Source organism: Gopherus evgoodei, unplaced genomic scaffold (genome assembly GCF_007399415.2).
Source record: "Gopherus evgoodei ecotype Sinaloan lineage unplaced genomic scaffold, rGopEvg1_v1.p scaffold_52_arrow_ctg1, whole genome shotgun sequence".
NCBI lineage: Eukaryota > Metazoa > Chordata > Testudines > Testudinidae > Gopherus > Gopherus evgoodei.
The window spans coordinates 544,596-562,172 of NW_022060073.1; the positions used below are offsets into that span (position 1 = coordinate 544,596).

Genomic DNA, 17,577 nt, shown 5'->3' on the forward strand with positions numbered 1-17,577 from the left:
TTGGGAAGCGGTGAGGGCTCTGGGCTGGGGTATGGATGAGGGGTTTGGGGTATTAGAAGGGTGCTCCAGGCTGGGACTGAGGGGCTTGGACGGCAGGAGGGGGATCAGGGCTGGGACAGAGGGCTGTTGAGGACTCTGGCTGGGTATGTGGGCTCCGGGGTGGGGCTGGGGATAAGGAGTTTGGGAGGTAGTTGGGTGCTCGGTGCTGGGACTGAGGGGTTTGGAGACCAGGAGGCGGACCAGGCCTGGAGAAGGGGGTTGGGGTGCAGGTTCCAGGTGGAGCTTACCTCAAGCAACTCCCAGAAGCAGCGGCATGTTCCCCTCTCCGGCTCCTATGTAGAGGCGTGGCCAAGTGGCTCTGCACGCTGCCCCTTCCAATAGGCATCGTCCCTGCAGCTCCCATTGGCCTGGCTCCTCTGGAGCCAGCGCTTGGGGCAGGGAGAGTGCACAGAAGCCCCTGGCTGCCCCTACATATAGGAGCCAGAGAGGGAACATGTCAGATGCTTCCCGGGAGCCGTACGGAGCCATAGGAGGCAGGGAACCCGCCTTAGCTCTAATGTGCCACCGACTGGACTTTTAAGAGCCTGGTCAGTGGCGCTGACCGGAGCCATAAGGGTCCCTTTACAATCAGGTGTTCTGGTCAAAAACTGAACACCTGGCAACCTGGCACCTAGCCCCCCATCACAGCGCCCAGCCCCAGAATTCCTGCCCCCAGCAAACAGAGCAAAAGCAAAATGTAATAGCCTGTCCTCAACCAACTCCCACCAAACGCTGTATGGCCCCCCCCAAACCACCCCCGATTAAATGTCTCTATGGCCATGCCCCCCCAGCCCACCCCTGGGCTACGGCCCCCCAACCCACCCCTGTTAAATACCCCAACCCACCCCCGTCAGATGCCCGCATGGCCACAGCCCCTCCCCCTACATACCCTAGAGGCCCAGGTTACAGAGCTTACACCCCAGAGACACACAATGCCTGTTCTCTGTAAGTCCCGTCACCAGCTGCCTTTCTGGCTTTTACCGGCCCAGGTGAAGTGTGTGGCCCAGTGGCTGTACAGAACAATACGGGTAACACGAACATAACAGCATAAGAACATACAGACGGCCGTACCGGGTCAGACCAAACGTCCTTCCAGCCCAGCATCCTGTCTGCCGACAGTGGCCAATGACAGGTGCCCCAGAGGGAGTGAACAGAACATCATCAAGTGATCTCTCTCCTGCCATCCATCTCCATCCTCTGACAAACAGAGGCTAGGGACACCATTCCTTACCCAGCCTGCCTAATAGCCATTAATAGACCTACCTCCATGAATTTATCCAGTTCTCTTTTAAACACTGTTATAGTCCCAGCCTTCACAACCTCCTGAGGCAAGGAGTTCCACAAGTTGACTGAGTGCTGTGTGAAGAAGAACTTCCTTTTATTTGTTTTAAATCTGCTGCCCATTAATTTTGTTTGGTGGCCCCTAGTTTTGATATTATGGGAATAAGTAAATAACTTTTCCTTATCCACTTTCTTCACATCACTCATGATTTTATAGACCTCTATCATATCCCCTCTTAGTCTCCTCTTTTCCAAGCTGAAGAGGCCTAGCCTCTTTAATCTCTCCTCATATGGGACCCTGTAGTGAGGAGGCCTCACTCCCTGCCACGCCTGAGAGGGACAAGCCAGAACAGGCACGGCAGTGGGCAAAGCCACCCCCACCTGTCACCGCCCCCTGGAAGTCAAGGGACAGGACAGGAAGTATAAAAGCCCGGCCCTGGAGCTCAGTTGGTGGGAGGCTGCCAGAGAGGACAGATGCTGGTGCCTGAGTTCCCGCTGGGCCCAGCCTGCCCCGTGCCCGGTCCCAGAGGAGCGCTGGCCTGTCCTGCCCCGTACCCGGAGGAGCGCTGGCCTGCCGTGCCCCGTGCTCGGTACCCGGAGGAGCACTGGCCTGTCGTGCCCTGTGCTCGGTACCCGGAGGAGCGCTGGCCTGTCGTGCCCCGTGCCCGGTACCCAGAGGAGCGCTGGCCTGCCGTGCCCCGTGCTCGGTACCCGGAGGAGCGCTGGCCTGTCGTGCCCTGTGCTCGGTACCCGGAGGAGCGCTGGCCTGTCGTGCCCCGTGCCCGGTACCCAGAGGAGTGCTGGCCTGTCCTGCCCCATGCTCGGTACCCGGAGGAGCGCTGGCCTGCCCTGCCCCGTGCCCGGTACCCGGAGGAGCGCTGGCCTGCCCTGCCCCGTGCTCGGTACCCGGAGGAGTGCTGGCCTGCCCTGCCCCGTGCCCGGTCCCAGAGGAGCGCTGGCCTGCCGTGCCCCGTGCCCGGTACCCGGAGGACCGCTGGCCTGTCCTGCCCGGTTCCCGGAGGAGCGCTGGCCTGCCGTGCCCCATGCTCGGTACCTGGAGGAGCGCTGGCCTGCCCTGCCCCGTGCTCGGTACCCGGAGGAGCGCTGGCCTGCCCTGCCCCGTGCCCGGTACCCGGAGGAGCGCTGGCCTGCCCTGCCCCGTGCCCGGAGGAGCGCTGGCCTGCCCCGCCCTGTGCCCGGTACCCAGAGGAGCGCTGGCCTGCCGTGCCCCGTGCTCGGTACCCGGAGGAGCGTTGGCCTGCCCCGCCCGGTACCCAGAGGAGCGTTGGCCTGCCGTGCCCCATGCTCGGTACCCGGAGGAGCGCTGGCCTGCCCCGCCCCGTGCCCGGTACCCGGAGGAGTGCTGGCCTGCCCTGCCCCGTGCCCGGTACCCGGAGGAGTGCTGGCCTGCCCTGCCCCGTGCCCGGAGGAGCGCTGGCCTGCCCCACCCTGTGCCCGGTACCCGGAGGAGCGCTGGCCTGCCGTGCCCCGTGCTCGGTACCCGGAGGAGCGTTGGCCTGCCCCGCCCGGTACCCGGAGGAGCGTTGGCCTGCCGTGCCCCGTGCTCGGTACCCAGAGGAGCGCTGGCCTGCCCCGCCCCATGCCCGGTACCCGGAGGAGCGCTGGCCTGCCCCGCCCCGTGCCCGGTACCCGGAGGAGCGCTGGCCTGCCCCGCCCTGTGCTCCGTACCCGGAGGAGCGCTGGCCTGCCCTGTGCCCGGTACCCGGAGGAGCGCTGGCCTGTCCTGCCCTGTGCCCAGTGCCCGGAGGAGCACTGGCCTGCCCTGCCCCGTGCCCGGTACCCGGAGGCGCGCTGCCCTGTCCCGTCCCGTGCCCGGTACCCGGAGGAGCGCTGGCCTGTCCCGTCCCATGCCCGGTACCCGGAGGAGCGCTGGCCTGCCCCGCCCCGTGCCCGGTACCCGGAGGAGCGCTGGCCTGCCCCGCCCCATGCCCGGTACCCGGAGGAGCGCTGGCCTGCCCCGCCCCGTGCCCCGTACCCGGAGGAGTGCTGGCCTGCCCCGTGCCCAGTACCCGGAGGAGCGCTGGCCTGTCCTGCCCTGTGCCCGGTGCCTGGAGGAGCACTGGCCTGTCCTGCCCCATGCCCGGAGGAGTGCTGGCCTGCCCCGCCCCGTGCCCGGTACCCGGAGGAGCGCTGGCCTGCCCCGCCCCGTGCCCGGTACCCGGAGGAGCGCTGGCCTGCCATGCCCCGTGCCCGGTACCCGGAGGAGCGCTGGCCTGCCCCGCCCCGTGCCCGGTACCCGGAGGAGCTGCCTGAGCTTCTGACGCCCGGCATCTAGATGAGCTGCCTGAACTCCCCCACACCCGGTACACAGAGGAGTGGCCTGGAGTTCCCGATGCCTGGTATCCTGGGGAGCCCATGCTCTGGGACCCACCGGATGGCGCCGGCGGATGGCAGGTACCCAGTGAGGGGGAGATTGGAAGTGGCCCGGGGGCAGCCGACCCAGTCAGGCTGCAGATTCACCTGAGCCAATGTCAGTGTGTTGTGGTCAGGATCCCCACTGACCGTCAGTGGTGTTAGCCGCTACTAGGGCTCCGGGCTGGGACGCAGTGGACTGGGAGGGCCTGCGTCCCCCCTGCCACCCTTCCAGGCGTGGCAGACTCCCCCTCCCCCTGGCCTGAGGAGGCCATTAAGACTGGTTGTTTGCTCAGCCCCTCCTGAAGGGCCTGAGCCCTGAGTCGCTTGCTGCCCTGCCCTGAGCCAGGGCCTGGGCTTTATACACCTGAACTGCTTGTTGGCCCGCCCTGCCCCAGGGCCTGGGCTTCTAGACTGCTTGTTTGCTCAGCCCTGAGCCAAAAGGGCCTGAGCTTTGCCACTGCATTTGGTGTCCCGCCCAAACCTAGGCCTGGGCCCCCAACTAACTGTGTGCTGTTGCCCAGCCCTGCAGCGGAGGGCCTGAGCCCCGAATTGACTGTGTGTTGTTGCCCAGCCCTGCAGCAGAGGGCTTGAGCTCCCAGCTAACTGTGTGTGGTTGCTCCACCTTGCCGCAGAAGGCCTGAACCCCCAAGTGACTGAGCATTGTCTCTCAGCCTGGAAGCAAAGGGCAGGACCCAGGCCGACAAAATGTGGTGAGCCGGTGTGGCTCCCCTCCGCCCTCAGGGAGGGTTGAGCCCCGGTCCCACCCTTCTACAGACCCGTTAGTCTGTTAACATATCTGGGGATGGAGCGGAAATCCTCCAAGGACATCTCCATGAAGCTCTCCTGGAGGTACTCCAAAAGCCTTTGCAGAAGGTTTCTGGGCAGGGCAGCCTTATTCCGTCCTCCATGGTAGGACACTTGACCATGCCATGCATGTAGCAAGTAATCTGGTATCATTGCATGACAAAGCCTAGCTGCGTATGGTCCCGGTGATTGCTGGCATTCAAGCAACATCCATTCTTTATCTCGCTGTGTTATTCTCAGGAGAGTGATATCGTTCATGGTAACCTAGTTGAAATTCAGGAATTTAATTAAGGGGACAGACATGACCATTCCTATTGGCCTGTTTGCCTGTTGCTTAAAAGAAATCCTTCCTTGCAGGTAGCCAAGCAGGGCCGGGGGAGGTGATTGGCGCTGAGCTTTTTCGCGTTTGGCTAGCAGGGATCTTTCCTGCTACCAGCCACGCAGTGGGGGGGGGAGGAAAGGGGGGTGATTAGCAGTGATCTTCCATGATACCAGCCATGCGGTGGGGGGAGGGGTAAAGCGATCATCCCAGAGAATTGGATGGGGAGGTGGTTTCTGCTGCTGCATGTTAACAGGAAAGAAGCAGCACTGAATGGGCTTTGCTTGGTATTTGGGAAAGGAGGGCACTGTGTATATGAAGGCTGCAGAAGACGAAAGACAGTGGCTTACCATGGCCGCATGCAAGCTGAATTCTGCTGTCCAGACCTGCGTCTGTGAAATTTCTAACACCAGAGCCGCAGGCACTCAATATTAAGATGCAAAATGCAACCTTGTAGTGAAATCACATGTGCTATGTAAGGTGAATAGTGTTGTTCACTGTGAAAGAGTATAACCATTGTTCTGTAAAATGTATCTTTTTAAATACTCCTCTCCCTATTTTACCTCCCTCATGCAGCTGCAATTTTTTCAAGCCTCCCTACTCCATTCTGAAGGCTAGCTCAGATAAGGCGGAGGAAAAAGAAGACGCAAGACGAAATGTTCTTGGAAATCATGGAAGTGACCCGCAATGAAAGAGCTCATCTGAATGAGTGGAAGGACGTGATATCAAATTACAGGAAAGATGCCAGTGAATGTGAAGACAGGAGGGACCAATGTGAGGAGAGGAGGGATGCTCGAGATGAGAGGTGGCTGCAGGAAGATCAGAGGTGGCGGCAGGAAGATAAGCGGTGGTGGGATGCAGCGCTGGGGCTGCTGCGTGATCAAACTGACATCCTCCGACGTCTGGTGGAGCTTCAGGAACAGCAGCGGGGTCACAGAGTGCCGCTGCAGCCCCTGTGTAACCACCCTCACCACTCACTATGTTCCATGTCTTCCTCACCCAGCCGTGTAAGAACGCGTGGGGGAAGCCTTCATGCACCCGCCCACTCCACCCCCGTGGACAGCCCAACCAAAAGGCGTCATTACTTTGAAATTTTTTTTAGTGGCCTTTTCCTTCCCTCCTATCCTCCTTCCAAACCACACCCGGGCTACCTTGTCAGTTCTCTCCCTCTTTTTATAATGACTTTTTAATAAAGAATACATGATTTTTAAACGATAGTGACTTTATTTCCTTAGAAATCAAGCTATAATCGAAGCGGGAAGGTGGGTTGCTTACAGAAATGAGTCAATCAACGGGGGGGTTTATCAAGGGGAAACAAACACAGCAGCCAGACTGTACCCTGGCCCGTGATGAAACTCATTTTCAAAGCTTCTCTGATGCGCACCGCTTACTGGTGAGCTCTTCTAATCGCCCTGGTGTCTGGCTGCGCATAATCAGCGGCCAGGTGATTTGCCTCAGCCTCCCACCCCGCCATAAAGGTCTCCCCCTTACTCTCACAGAGATTGTGGAGCACACAGCAAGCAGCAATAACAATGGGGACATTGGTTTGGCTGAGATCTGAGCGAGTCAGTAATGTGCGCCAGCGCGCCTTTAAACGGCCAAATGCACATTCTACCACCATCCTGCACTTGCTCAGCCTGTAGTTGAACAACTCCTGACCACTGTCCAGGCTGCCTGCATATGGCTTCATGAGCCATGGCATCAAGGGGGAGACTGGGTCCCCCAGGATAACTACAGGCATTTCAACATCCCCAACTGTTATTTTCTGGTCTGGGAAGTAATTCCCTTGCTGGAGCCGTTTAAACAGAGTAGTGTTCCTGAAGACGCGAGTGTCATGAACCCTTCCCAGCCATTCCACGTGGATGTTGGTGAAACGTTTCTTGTGATCCACCAGTGCTTGCAGCACCATTGAAAAGTACCCCTTGTGGTTTACGTACTGGGTGCCCTGGTGCTCCGCTGCCAAGATAGGGATATGGGTTCCATCTATCACCCACCACAGTTAGTAAATCCCATTGCAGCAAAGCCATCCACTATGACCTGCACGTTTCCTAGAGTCACAAACTGTCGTAGCAGCAGCTTAATGATTGCTTTGGCTACTTGCATCACAGCAGCCCCCACAGTAGATTTTCCCACTCCAAATTGATTCCCGACTGACCGGTATCTGTCTGGCGTTGCAGGCTTCCAGAGGACTATTGCCACTCGCTTCTCAACTGTGAGGGCTGCTCTCATCTTGGTATTCTGGCGTTTCAGGGCAGGGGAAAGCAAGTCACAAAGCTCCATGAAAGTGCCCTTACGCATGTGAAAGTTTTGCAGCCACTGGGAATTGTCCCAAACCTGCAAAACTATGCGGTCCCATCAGTCTCTGCTTGTTTCATGGACCCAAAATCGGCATTCAATGGCTAGAACCTGCCCCATTACCAGCAGGATCTCCAAAGCGCAGGGGCCCGCGGTTTGAGAGAATTCTGTGTCCATGTCCTCATCACTCACGTCGCCGCGCTGCCATAGCCGCCGCCTCCTCGCCTGGTTTTGCAGGTCCTGGTTCAGCCCAGACTGCATGAGAATGAGCGAGGTGTTTACAACGTCCATGATTGCTGTCTTGAGCTGAGCAGGTTCCATGCTTGCTGTGCTATGGCGTTTGCACAGTTCACCCAGGAAAAAAGGCGCAAAATGGTTGTCTGCTGCTTTCACAGAGGGAGGGATGAGGCTGTACCCAGAACCACCCGCGACAATATTTTTTGCCCCATCTCAACCCAGAATTCCAAGGGGTGGGGGAGACTGCGGGAACTATGTGATAGCTACAGGATCGCTACCCACAGTGCAACGCTCCAGAAATCAACACTAGCGTCGATACATGGACACACACCGCCGAATTAATGTGCTTAGTGTGGCTGCGTGCACTCGACTTTATACAATCTGTTTTAAAAAACCAGTTTCTGTAAAATAGGAATAATCTTGTAGTGTGGACGTACCCTATGTCCACCAGATCCCCCTTGTCCACATGTTGTCTGACCCCTTCAAAGAACTCTAATAGATTAGTAAGACACAATTTCCCTTTACAGAAAACATGTTGACTATTGCTCAACAGTTTATCTTCTTCTATGTGTCTGACAATTTTATTCTTAACTGTTGTTTCGACTAATTTGCCCGGTACTGACGTTAGACTTACCGGTCTGTAATTGCCGGGATCACCTCTAGAGCCCTTTTTAAATATTGACTTGTTAATGTTGAGTTTATCAATTAATTCCAAAACCTCTTCCAGTGATACTTCAATCTGTGACAATTCCTCAGATTTGTCACCTACAAAAGCCAGCTCAGGTTTGGGAATCTCCCTAACATCCTCAGCCGTGAAGACTGAAGCAAAGAATCCATTTAGTTTCTCTGCAATGACTTTATCGTCTTTAAGCGCTTTATGTATCTCGATCATCAAGGGGCCCCACTGGTTGTGTAGCAGGCTTCCTGCTTCTGATGTACTTGAAAAACATATTACCTTTGGAGTTTTTGGCTAGCCGTTCTTCAAACTCCTCTCTGGCTTTTCTTATTACACTCTTGCACTTAATTTGGCAGTGTTTACGCTCCTTTCTATTTACCTCACTAGGATTTGACTTTAAAAGATGCCTTTTTCTCTCTCACTGCTTCTTTTACATGGTTGTTAAGCCACAGTGGCTCTTTTTTAAATTCTTTTACTGTGTTTTTTAATTTGGGGCATATATTGAAGTTGGGCCTCTATTATGGTACCTTTAAAAAGCGCCCATGCAGCTTGCAGGGATTTCACTTTAGTCACTGTACCTTTTAATTTCTGTTTAACTAACCTCCTCATTTTTGCACAGTTCCCCTTTCTGAAATTAAGTGCCACAGTGTTGGGCCGTTGAGACATTCTTCCCACCACAAGAATGTTAAATGTTGTTATATTATGGTCACTATTTCCAAGCAGTCCTGTTATAGTTACCTCTTGGACCAGCTCCTGCGCTTCACTCAGGATTAAATCTAGAGTTGCCTCTCCCCTTGTGGGTTCCTGTACCAGCTGCTCCATGAAGCAGTCATTTAAAGTATCGAGAAATTTTATCTCTGCATTTCATCCTGAGGTGACATGTACCCAGTCAATATGGGGATAACTGAAATCCCCCACTATTCTTGAGTTCTTTTTTTTTGATAGCCTCTCTAATTTCCCTTAGCATTTAACCATGACTATCACTGTCCTGGTCAGGTGATCGATAATAGATCCCTAATGTCATATTCTTATTAGAGCATGAAATCACTATCCACAGAGATTCTATGAAACGTGGATTCATTTAAGATTTTTACTTCATTGCCATGACACCCCCAGCCCAGCTCCTGGCTAAACATCTCCTTGGTGCCCCACCTCCCACAAACACCCACGGCCATCGGTGCCTCCCTAACCCACACAGCCCCCAGCGCGTCTCACCGCCCAGCACCTTCCCCCTGCCACCCCTGAGCTGGAGCTGGGAGATCCCCCTGGCCTGGCTGCCGGGGCATGTGCCCTGGACAGCTCACGCTTCTCCCCAGCTCTGGGCGCTTGTGGGAGAGGAGCCCCACAGCCAGGTCCAGTAGCCGCACATTCCTTCCCACCAGCCCAGCCCTGGGGCCGGGCCTGCTCACCGGTTCTGCACCATGTTCATCACCATCCAGTCAGAGGGATACACCGTCTTGCCGATCAGGTCCTTGAACAGGATGAAGGTCTCCATGAGAAAGTCCTGCCAAGCAAGGAGGCCCTGTTAGGACCCAGGGTGCTGCAGTCGCCTGTGTGCCCTGGGGGCGAGGGTGCCCAGCCCGGGCAGGGCGAGCTGGCTGAGGATGGAGGTGAGGCTGACGGGCTGGGGAAGAGGCGAGAGGATGGGGCACCCGGCTGGTGAAGGAAGGGTTTGCCCATCTCTTCAGGGCTCTCATAGGGCCCAAAGAGCAAAGTGTCTCCTCCCTGGCCTGGGACCGGGCTGCGCCAGCTCCTCCCCCATGCACCAGCCTGTCTCTAGCTGGCGTCACCACCACGGCCTCTGAGTCTGGTGGCACTGGCTCCTGGCTCACTCCCAGGGCCACAGTGTGAGCCCAAGGGCAAGAGACTGGCCCAGGCTCAGGGGACACTGGCCCTCCTCACCCGCTGTCTGGAGGCAGGGACGCAGACATGCCTCCTGGTTTTGGGGCTGCCAGGCAATGAGCTCAGCTCAGCCCTCCCCAGCCAGCAGCACAGGATCAGGCCAGCTGCCCCCTTGGCAGGGCACCACAAGGGGTGGGGGTGGAAAGGGCACAGCATCCCCCCCGCCCTCCTACACTGGGTACAAGCTTGGCCCACTTGGTCCCTCAGAGGCAGCAAGGGGCGGGTGGGCAGGTCTCTTCCCTCTGCCCATGGAGAACAGCAGCAGAGGCGCTCGGGCTGGGGGATGCCAAGGACACAGAGCTGGCAGTGGGGGTGCCGTGGGGGAAGGTTTTTGAGGACCTCGCTCTGGGATGCCGTGGGGAGGGGGTGCTGAGGAGTTGGAGATGGGGTGCCATGGGGGAGGGGGGACCAAGGAGCTAGAGGTGTGGTACTGTGAGGGAGGAAGTGCTGAGGAGCTGGCTCTGGGGTGCTGTGGGGGAGGGGTACTAAGGATCTGGAAGTGGGGTACTGTGGGGGAGGGGTTCTGAGGAGCTGGAGATGGGGTGCCATGGGGGAGGGGGGGCCAAGGAGCTAGAGGTGTGGTGCTGTGAGGGAGGAAGTGCTGAGGAGCTGGCTCTGGGGTGCTGTGGGGGAGGGGTACTAAGGATCTGGAAGTGGGGTACTGTGGGGGAGGGGTTCTGAGGAGCTGGCAGTGGGGGTGCCATGAGGGAGGAGGTGCCGAGGAGCTGGTTCTGAGGTGCTGTGCGGGAAGGAGTGACAAGAAGCTGGTTCTAGGGTGCCGTGGGGGAGGGGTGCTGAGGAGTTGGAGATGGGGTGCTGTGGGGGAGGGGATACTGAGGATCTGGAGGTGGAGTACTGTGGGGGGGGGTTCTGAGGAGCTGGCAGTGAGGGTGCTGTGAGGGAGGGGGAGCCGAGGACCTGGTTCTGGGGTGCTGTGGGGGAAGGGGTGCCGAGAAGCTGGTTCTGGGGTGCCATGGAGAAGGGGGTGCTGAGGAGCTGGAGGTGGGGTGCCAAGGGGGGGCTGAGGAGCTGGAGGTGGGGTGCCGTAGGGGATGGGGTACTGAGGAGCTGGCTCTGGGGTGCTGTGGGGGAGGGGCTGGTGGTAGGTTGGGGAACAGCACTGCAACCGCCAAGCCTCTTACTCCTGCGCAGCCTACAGATCCCACCCCACAGGACCCCGAACTCCGCCACCATCTCCTAGCAACGTCTGGGGGGGCTGGCACTGGGGGGCACTATCGAGGAGGGAGGCGAGCACAGAAAAGCACCAGCCCCCGCCCCCACCCCCAACTATTCAGCTTTGTGACTCAGGCTCGGGTCTGGCCAGGCCCATGTCCCGCCCCTACTGACCCACCTGACACCAGCCCCTAAGCCCCCCTTTCTCCCTGGGGTGTCTGTCGCAGTCTCCTCCCTTCAATCCTGCTCCCACCTTGACTCCGCAGCCCCTCACCCCATCCCATCCCCTCCGCTGCAGAGCTGCTCCTGGAGCTAATGCCCGAGTTGATGCCAGTTGGTGACGCTCTGGGAGCTGCTGGCTTTCGCCCCCTTACCCCGGGCCCTAGGCGGCACCCTCCCATAGATGCACCAAGGCGAGGCATCACAGCCAGTGAGCCTGGCCAGTGCTTGGGCGCGGCCTGCCAGTTGGGCACTGCTCGGCTGGGTGTGGGAAACCCCTGCCCGCTGCCCATGGGAAGGGACCGGCCTGGGCCATGCAGAAGGGATGCGGAGCAGCTGGGGAGTGTCTGGGACAGGATGGGGGCAGGGGCTGTCTGACCTGGGGGAGGGTGATACGCCAGCACCACGACGAGCGACAGCCCCAAGAGCTGCCAGACTGGGCCCTGGAGAGCACAGGCTGAGCGGGCGACTCACCACCAGGTCGGTCCGGGCTGAGAAGGCCTGGATGTAGGAGCTGTAATGGGCCTCATCCATCTGGTTCAGGATGGCTGCCATGCAGGCCACGTAGTGACTCTGAGGAGAGACAGACCCGGGGAGTCAACAGGACAGATGCTGAGTGACCCAGGCCTTGGGGTGCAGCGAATCGAGCGATTACTCACTGGGGTCTCTTGGCCTGACCCACGGCCTCAGCCCACCCATAGAATCGTAGGACTGGAAGGGACCTCGAGAGGTCATCTAGTCCGGTCCCCTGCACTTATAGCAGGACTAGGTATTATCTAGATCAGGGGTCGGCAACCTTTCAGAAGTGGTGTGCCGAGTCTTCATTTATTCACTCTAATTCAAGGTTTTGTGTGCCAGTCATACATTTTAACGTTATTAGAAGGTCTCTTTCTAGAAGTCTAGAATATATAACTAAACTATTGTTGTATGTAAAGTAAATAAGGTTTTTAAAATGTTAAAGAAGCTTCATTTAAAATTAAATTAAAATGCAGAGCCTACTGGACAGGTGTCCAGGACCTGGGCATTGTGAGGGCCACTGAAAATCACCTTGCGTGTCTCATTTGGTACGTGTGCCATAGGTTGCCTACCCCTGATCTAGACCATCCCTGACAGGTGTTTGTCCAACCCTGCTCTTAAAAACCTCCAATGATGGGGATTCCACAACCTGCCTAGGCAATTTATTCCGGTGCTTAACCACCCTGACAGTTAGGAAGCAAGACCAATCCCCAGCGAAATCATCCCAGCCAGGGCTTTGTCAAGCCTGACCTTAAAAACCTCTAAGGAAGGAGATTCCGCCATCTCCCTAGGGAACCCATTCCAGTGCTTCACCACCCTCCTAGTGAAATAGTGTTTCCTAATATCCAACCTAAACCTCCCCCACTGCAACTTGAAATCATTACTCCTTGTTCTGTCATCTGGTACCACTGAGAACAGCCGAGCTTCATCCTCTTTGGAACCCCCCTTCAGGTAGCTGAAGGCTGCTATCAAATCCCACCTCACTCTTCTCTTCTGCTGACTAAACAATCTCAGTTCCCTCAGCCTCTCCTCATAAGCCATGTGCCCCAGCCCCCTAATCATTTTTGTTGCCACATCCTTCTTGTAGTGTGGGGCCCAAAACTGGACACAGTACTCCAGATGAGGCCTCCCCAATGTCGAATAGAGGGGAATGATCATATCCCTCGATCTGCTGGCAATGCCCCTACTTATACAGCCCAAAATGCCGTTAGCATTCTTGGCAACAAGGGCTCACTTGACTCATATCCAGCTTCCTGTCCACTGTAACCCCCTACGTCCTTTCCTGCAGAACTGCTGCCTAGCCACTTGGTCCCTAGTCTGTAGCAGTGTATGGGATTCTTCTGTCCTAAGTGCAGGACTCTGCACTTGTCCTTGTTGAACCTCATCAGGTTTCTTTTGGCCCAATCCTCCAATTTGTTTAGGTCCTTCTGTATCCTATCCCTACCCTCCAGCGTATCTACCACTCTTCCCAGTTTAGTGTCATCTGCAAACTGGCTGAAGGTGCAATAAATGCCATCATCCAGATCATTGATAAAGACATTGAACAAAACTGGCCCTAGGACCAACTCCTAGGGCACTCCACTTGAAACCGGCTGCCAACTAGGCATCGAGCCGTTGATCACTATCCATTGAGCCTGACGATCTAGCCAGCTTTCTATCCACCTTATAGTCCATTCATCCAGCCCATACTTCTTTAACTTGCTGGCAAGAATACTGGGGGAGACCGTATCAAAAGCTTTGCTAAAGTCAAGGAATAGCACATCCACTGCGTTCCCCTCATCCACAGAGCCAGTTATCTCCTCATAGAAGGCAGTTAGGTTAGTCAGTCATGACTTGTCTTTGGTGAATCCATGCTGACTATTCCTGATCACTTTCCTCTCCTCTAAGTGCTTCTGAACTGATTCCTTGAGGACTTGCTCCATGATTTTTCCAGGGACTGAGGTGAGGCTGACTGGCCTGTAGTTCCCCGGCTCCTCCTCCTTCCCTTTTTTAAAGATGGGCACTACATTACCCTTTTTCCAGCCATCCGGGACCTCCCCCAATAGCCATGAGTTTTCAAAGATAATGGCCAATGGCTCTGCAATCACATCTGCCAACTCCTTTAGCACCCTCGGATGCAGCGCATCTAGCCCCATGGACTTGTGCTCGTCCAGCTTTTCTAAATAGTCCTGAACCCCTTCTTTCTCCACAGAGGGCTGGTCACCTTCTCCCCATACTCTGCTGCCCAGTGCAGCAGTCTGGGAGCTGACCTTGTTTGTGAAGACAGAGGCAAAAAAAGCATTGAGTACATTAGCTTTTTCCACATCCTCTGTCATTAGGTTGCCTCCCTCATTCAGTAAGTGGCCCATAGTCTCCTTGACTTTCTTCTTGTTGCTAACATACCTGAAGAAACCCTTCTTGTTACCCTTCACATCTCTTGCTAGCTGCAACTCCAAGTATGATTTGGCCTTCCTGATTTCACTCCTGCATGCCTGAGCAATATTTTTATACTCCTCCCTGGTCATTTGTCCAATCTTCCACTTTTTGTAAGCTTCTTTTTTGTTTTTAAGATCAGCAAGGATTTCACTGTTAAGCCAAGCTGGTGGCCTGCCATATTTAAATGTTCTTTCTACACATCGGGATGTTTTTTTCCTGCAACCTCAATAAGGATTCTTTAAAATACAGCCAGCTCTCCTGGACTCTTTTCCCCCTCATGTTATTCTCCCAGGGGATCCTGCTCATCAGCTCCCTGAGGGAGTCAAAGTCTGCTTTTCTGAAGTCCAGGGTCTGTATTCTGCTGCTCTCATTTCTTCCTTGTGTCAGGATCCTGAACTTGACCATCTCATGGCACTGCCTCCCAGGTTCCCATCCACTTTTGCTTCCCCTACTAATTCTTCCCTGTTTGTGAGCATCAGGTCAAGAACAGCTCTGCCCCTAGCTGGTTCTAGGGTGACCAGATGGGATGAAGAAAATATCAGGACACATGGGCGGGGGGGGGGCAGTCCCTCCGGTGGAGTTAAAAAAAAAAAAAAAAACCAACAAAATCGGAGTCCCAGAGTCTCGCTGGCAGAAAGAGAGAGGAGGGGGGAGAATATGCAGAGTCCCACTGGTGGAACAAAACAAAACAAAACAAAAACCAGGAGAGCGAAATATCGGGATAAATTGTGTCCCGACCGAACATCGATTGGGACGCAGGACAAACACCTAAAAATCGGGACAGTCCCTATTTTATTGGGATGTCTGGTCACCCTAGCTGGTTCCTCCAGCACTTGCACCAGGAAATTGTCCCCTACACTTTCCAAAAACTTCCTGGATTGTCCGGGCACTGCTGTATTGCTCTCACAGCTTCCATCTTTGTAGTATAATGCACCAGGCAATGTCTTTTGAGGTCTACAGGGATGGCTGCAAACTGTTTATAAACCAAGAAATCACAGTCAAGGCCAGGTTACCGTCATTCCCCAGTGGGTTATACAATCATTCAAGTGGTAGAAGATCCAACAAAAACATGTGCAATGTGTTCCGTTCTTCCAGAATCCCCCTACCAGAGTCATAAAGTCGGACGCTTCAGGTCTGGGTTGGGGGCACATTTGGGATCTCATAAGGTTCAGGGCAAATGGTCACTACAGGAGCAGCTTCTTCCCATCAATGTTCTGGAACTGGGAGCTGTCAAAAATGCTTGCTTACACATTCTACCACTGACCAGGTCCAAGTCAACAAAGATAATGACAGACAATGTGGCATGCATGCAGTACGTCATCCACCAGGGAGCAGTACGTTCCCCATCTCTCTCTGCTGAAGTGACACACAGCCAACCAGATAGTCATCTCAGCTTCATTCCTCCTAGGTATTCAGAACAACCTGACAGGTGACCTCAACAGACATTTCTCTCTAAATTACAAATGGTAACTAAACTCCTGAGCCTTCCACGTCATATTCCTAGCCTGGAGGTTCCGCCGTTTGCTGCACGCGGTTGAAGACAATCTCTTACTGTTACTTGAGAACGACCCTGAATCTTTGAGATGAGATTCAGGAGGAATCTCCTTCAGGAGGAACTACAGGTACCTTCCATCTACCTGCAAGGAAGGTACACTCTGCCTGCCACTCCATCCAGGGAAGCTCCTATGTAGTCCAGACTCTGTGTTGGACTCAAAATGGATTTTTCAAGATTCTTTTGGAGGCCCAGGCTGCCAAACAGAGAACACGTCATTTTTACTACTGCCAACACTCCCTGATATGACAGGCTCTGATCAGCCAATCATCCAGATACAGGAAAACTACTATCCCCAAACAATGTAGGTGGGCATCAAAAACTGCCAGAATCTTTGATCACATTCTTGGGGCAGAAGACAGGCCGAAAGGAAGCACCCAGTATTACTAGTGCTTGTTGATTAGAAATCAAAGACATCTCTTGTGTGAGGAAGGAACAGTGATATGAAAATATGCATCTTGTAGGTCGACAGGCACGAATCAATCTCCTAATTCTAACAAGGGAATTATGGGTGCAAGGGTCACCATCATAAATTTCTGCTGTTTTACATATCTGTTTAGAGACCTGAAGTCTAAAACTGGTCTCTATCCTCCATACTTCTTGGGAATCAGGAGGTACTTTTAATACAATCCCTGTCCCCTGTGCTGTACAGGAACTGGTTCATGCCTCAAAACCACAGAAATAAGGCAATCTCTTCTGCCAGCAATTGATCATGAGAAGGGCCCTGAAGAGGGAGGGGGAGGGGAAATGGATAGTTTAACCAGATGTTACCGCTTCCAAAGCCCAACTGTCCAATGTTATACTCTCCCACATAGCCTGAAAGGGGCCATCTGAAGTGAGGGGGATATTAAGTTGCAGCTGTAAACCTCTGCTGACTGAGTGGTAGACATGCTGGAACAATCCATCAGAACTCAGAGGGGCAGCCGTGTTAGTCTGTATCAGCAAAAACAACAAGGAGTCCTTGTGGCACCTTAGAGACTAACACATTTATTTGGGCATAAGCTTCCGTGGGCTAGAACCCAGTTCGTTAGCTGCATGGAGTGGAAAACATAGTAGTAGGTATATATATGTAGTACATGAAAAGATGGGAGTTGCCTTACCAAGTCGGGGGTCAGCCTAACGAGACAATTCAATTAACAAGGTATTCAAAGGCATGCTCTGTGCGCCGTTTGAGACTTGCTAAATCTCATCTTATTTACAGGACTATAATCCCTAAAGATTGCAGCATGGCCCTCGAATCCTTTAGTGTGTGGAGAAATGTATCCATGGAGTCTGCAAAGAGCTTGGGACTACCAAAGGGGAGGTCTTCAACAGGGCTTCGAACTTCTCTTGGGAAGCAGGACCGCTGCAGCCAAGATGCTCAACCCTGACCACTGCAGTGGATATCAATCGAGCGACCATATTTGCAGCATCCAATGAGGCCTGGAGTGATGATCTTGCCAGAAGCTAATCCTGTTGTATAACTGCGTTAAATCAGTCATGATGTTCCACTAGCAGGTGCTCAATAAAGGAATTAAATTTGTTGTTGTTTAGATAATCATGTTTGGCCAGGAGTGCCTGATGGTTTGCTAGTCTGAACTAAAGTATCAGAGGGGTAGCCGTGTTAGTCTGGATCTGTAAAAGCAGCAGAGAGTCCTGTGGCACCTTATAGACTAACACGTTTTGGAGCATGAGCTTTCGTGGGTGAATACCCACTTCGTCAGATGCATGCATCTGACCTATGCATCTGACGAAGTGGGTATTCACCCACGAAAGCTCATGCTCCAAAACGTC

At 54.6% G+C, this 17,577-nt stretch overlaps 1 protein-coding gene across 2 annotated transcripts in view; it reads right to left on the reverse strand.

Annotated features, from left to right (window-relative positions):
- LOC115643196 (dedicator of cytokinesis protein 2-like) overlaps nucleotides 1-17,577 on the reverse strand; it is a 243,020-nt gene that overhangs the window by 100,283 nt on the left and 125,160 nt on the right. For both annotated transcript variants that reach the window (XM_030547063.1, XM_030547062.1), the window contains exons 7-8: nucleotides 11,796-11,894; nucleotides 9,437-9,531 (exon numbers count right to left, since the gene is read on the reverse strand). In XM_030547063.1, coding sequence (XP_030402923.1) covers nucleotides 9,437-9,531; nucleotides 11,796-11,894 — 194 coding nt within the window. The remainder of the gene's footprint in view (nucleotides 1-9,436; nucleotides 9,532-11,795; nucleotides 11,895-17,577) is intronic.